The 1,269-nt window shown below is 68.2% G+C and overlaps 1 protein-coding gene across 5 annotated transcripts in view; it reads left to right on the forward strand.

Moving 5' to 3' along the window:
• The window catches only part of EPS8L1 (EPS8 signaling adaptor L1), an 11,710-nt gene that overhangs the window by 4,969 nt on the left and 5,472 nt on the right, over window positions 1-1,269 (forward strand). For all 5 annotated transcript variants that reach the window (XM_073889310.1, XM_073889311.1, XM_073889312.1 and 2 more), the window contains 2 exons: window positions 408-666; window positions 939-1,065. In XM_073889310.1, the coding sequence (XP_073745411.1) occupies window positions 408-666; window positions 939-1,065 (386 nt within the window). The remainder of the gene's footprint in view (window positions 1-407; window positions 667-938; window positions 1,066-1,269) is intronic.

Genomic DNA, 1,269 nt, shown 5'->3' on the forward strand with positions numbered 1-1,269 from the left:
ACCCCCCCCCCCCGGCGCCTCGGTCTCCCCCCACCGCCCCATCCCGGCGCCTCGGTCTCTTCCCCTCCCCCACGCCTCAGTCCCCCCTTCTGACAAATGAGCGGATGCCCCTAGCCTGGAACAGCACGAGTTTTGAAGTCAGTCAAACAAAGCCTGGTTTGAGTCCTGCCGTCGCACCCAGATAAGTGCACCCGCTCTCCAAGACGACTTTTCCTAATTCTGGTCCTCGGTTTCTCCTCCCTCAGGCCTCAGTTTCCCTCTGGGGAGGCGCTCCACTTCCCCATATCCGATTTTTTCCCTGCCCCAGGTTTGACTCAGCTGGGCCACAGTGTCTCCGTTTGAAGCCCGACTTGTCCCCTGCCCCATCGCCAGGCGGACCCAGGCTGCTTCCCCTTGTGCCTCCGCAGGGCCACGCAAGAGGAGCTGCAGCGCCGCCCCTCGCCGGGGGCCGAGACCTCTCCTCTGCAGCGCCGCCCGTCGGTCCGCGCCGTCATCAGCACGGCGGGCGTCAGCCGGGGAAGATCCCAGGCGGAGCCCATCGCCGAAGCGGCGGAAGAGTCGCCGAGGCCCGGCCAGGCCCAGACCGCAGGCGGTGCTGACCCGGCCTCCCCGGATCTGGGCCCCCGTGGTCCGGACCTGGCCGCTCTGCAGGCCGAACGGGACGTGGTGGGTGGGGCGGCGCTAGGGCCTGGAGGTGGGACGGGCTGTCGGGAGTGAGTCCTAGCTCCGGGGAATGGGGCTTTGTTGGGGGGTAGTGGGGGTGTCAGACACCTGGGGGTGTGGCCGGCGGCGACTGGAATATGAGGCCAGGGCCAGGCAGCAGAGGGCGGGGCGTGGCCTGGGAGGATGTCGGGGCCCTGGACCTGAGGGCTTTGGGGTAATGACTCTACACCCCTGCCTCCCCTGCGCCCCCCTGCCTCCCCTGCTCTGTCCCCCAGGACATCCTGAACCACGTGTTCGATGACGTGGAGAGTTTCGTGTCGAGGCTGCAGAAGTCTGCAGAGGCAGCCCGCGTTTTGGAGCATCGGGAGCGCGGCCGCAGGACCCGGCGCCGGACGGCTGGGGGTGAGGGGCTCCTCCGAGTGGGATCCTGAGCCCCTAGTCACTCCCAGATATCTTCCCTGTCCCTAGGGTCTCCCCACGCACCCCCCTGCCAGGTGGGACTCCCCATCCCTGGGGATCTCTCTGGTGCTGTGTCCCGGTCGCACCGCACCTGCCTCCCCCCAACACTGCACCTGCCTCCCCCCAACACTGCACCTGCCTCCCCCC

This window comes from Callorhinus ursinus, unplaced genomic scaffold (genome assembly GCF_003265705.2).
Source record: "Callorhinus ursinus isolate GAN/ISIS: 27379988/994484 unplaced genomic scaffold, GSC_fseal_2.0 scaffold106, whole genome shotgun sequence".
Lineage (NCBI taxonomy): Eukaryota > Metazoa > Chordata > Mammalia > Carnivora > Otariidae > Callorhinus > Callorhinus ursinus.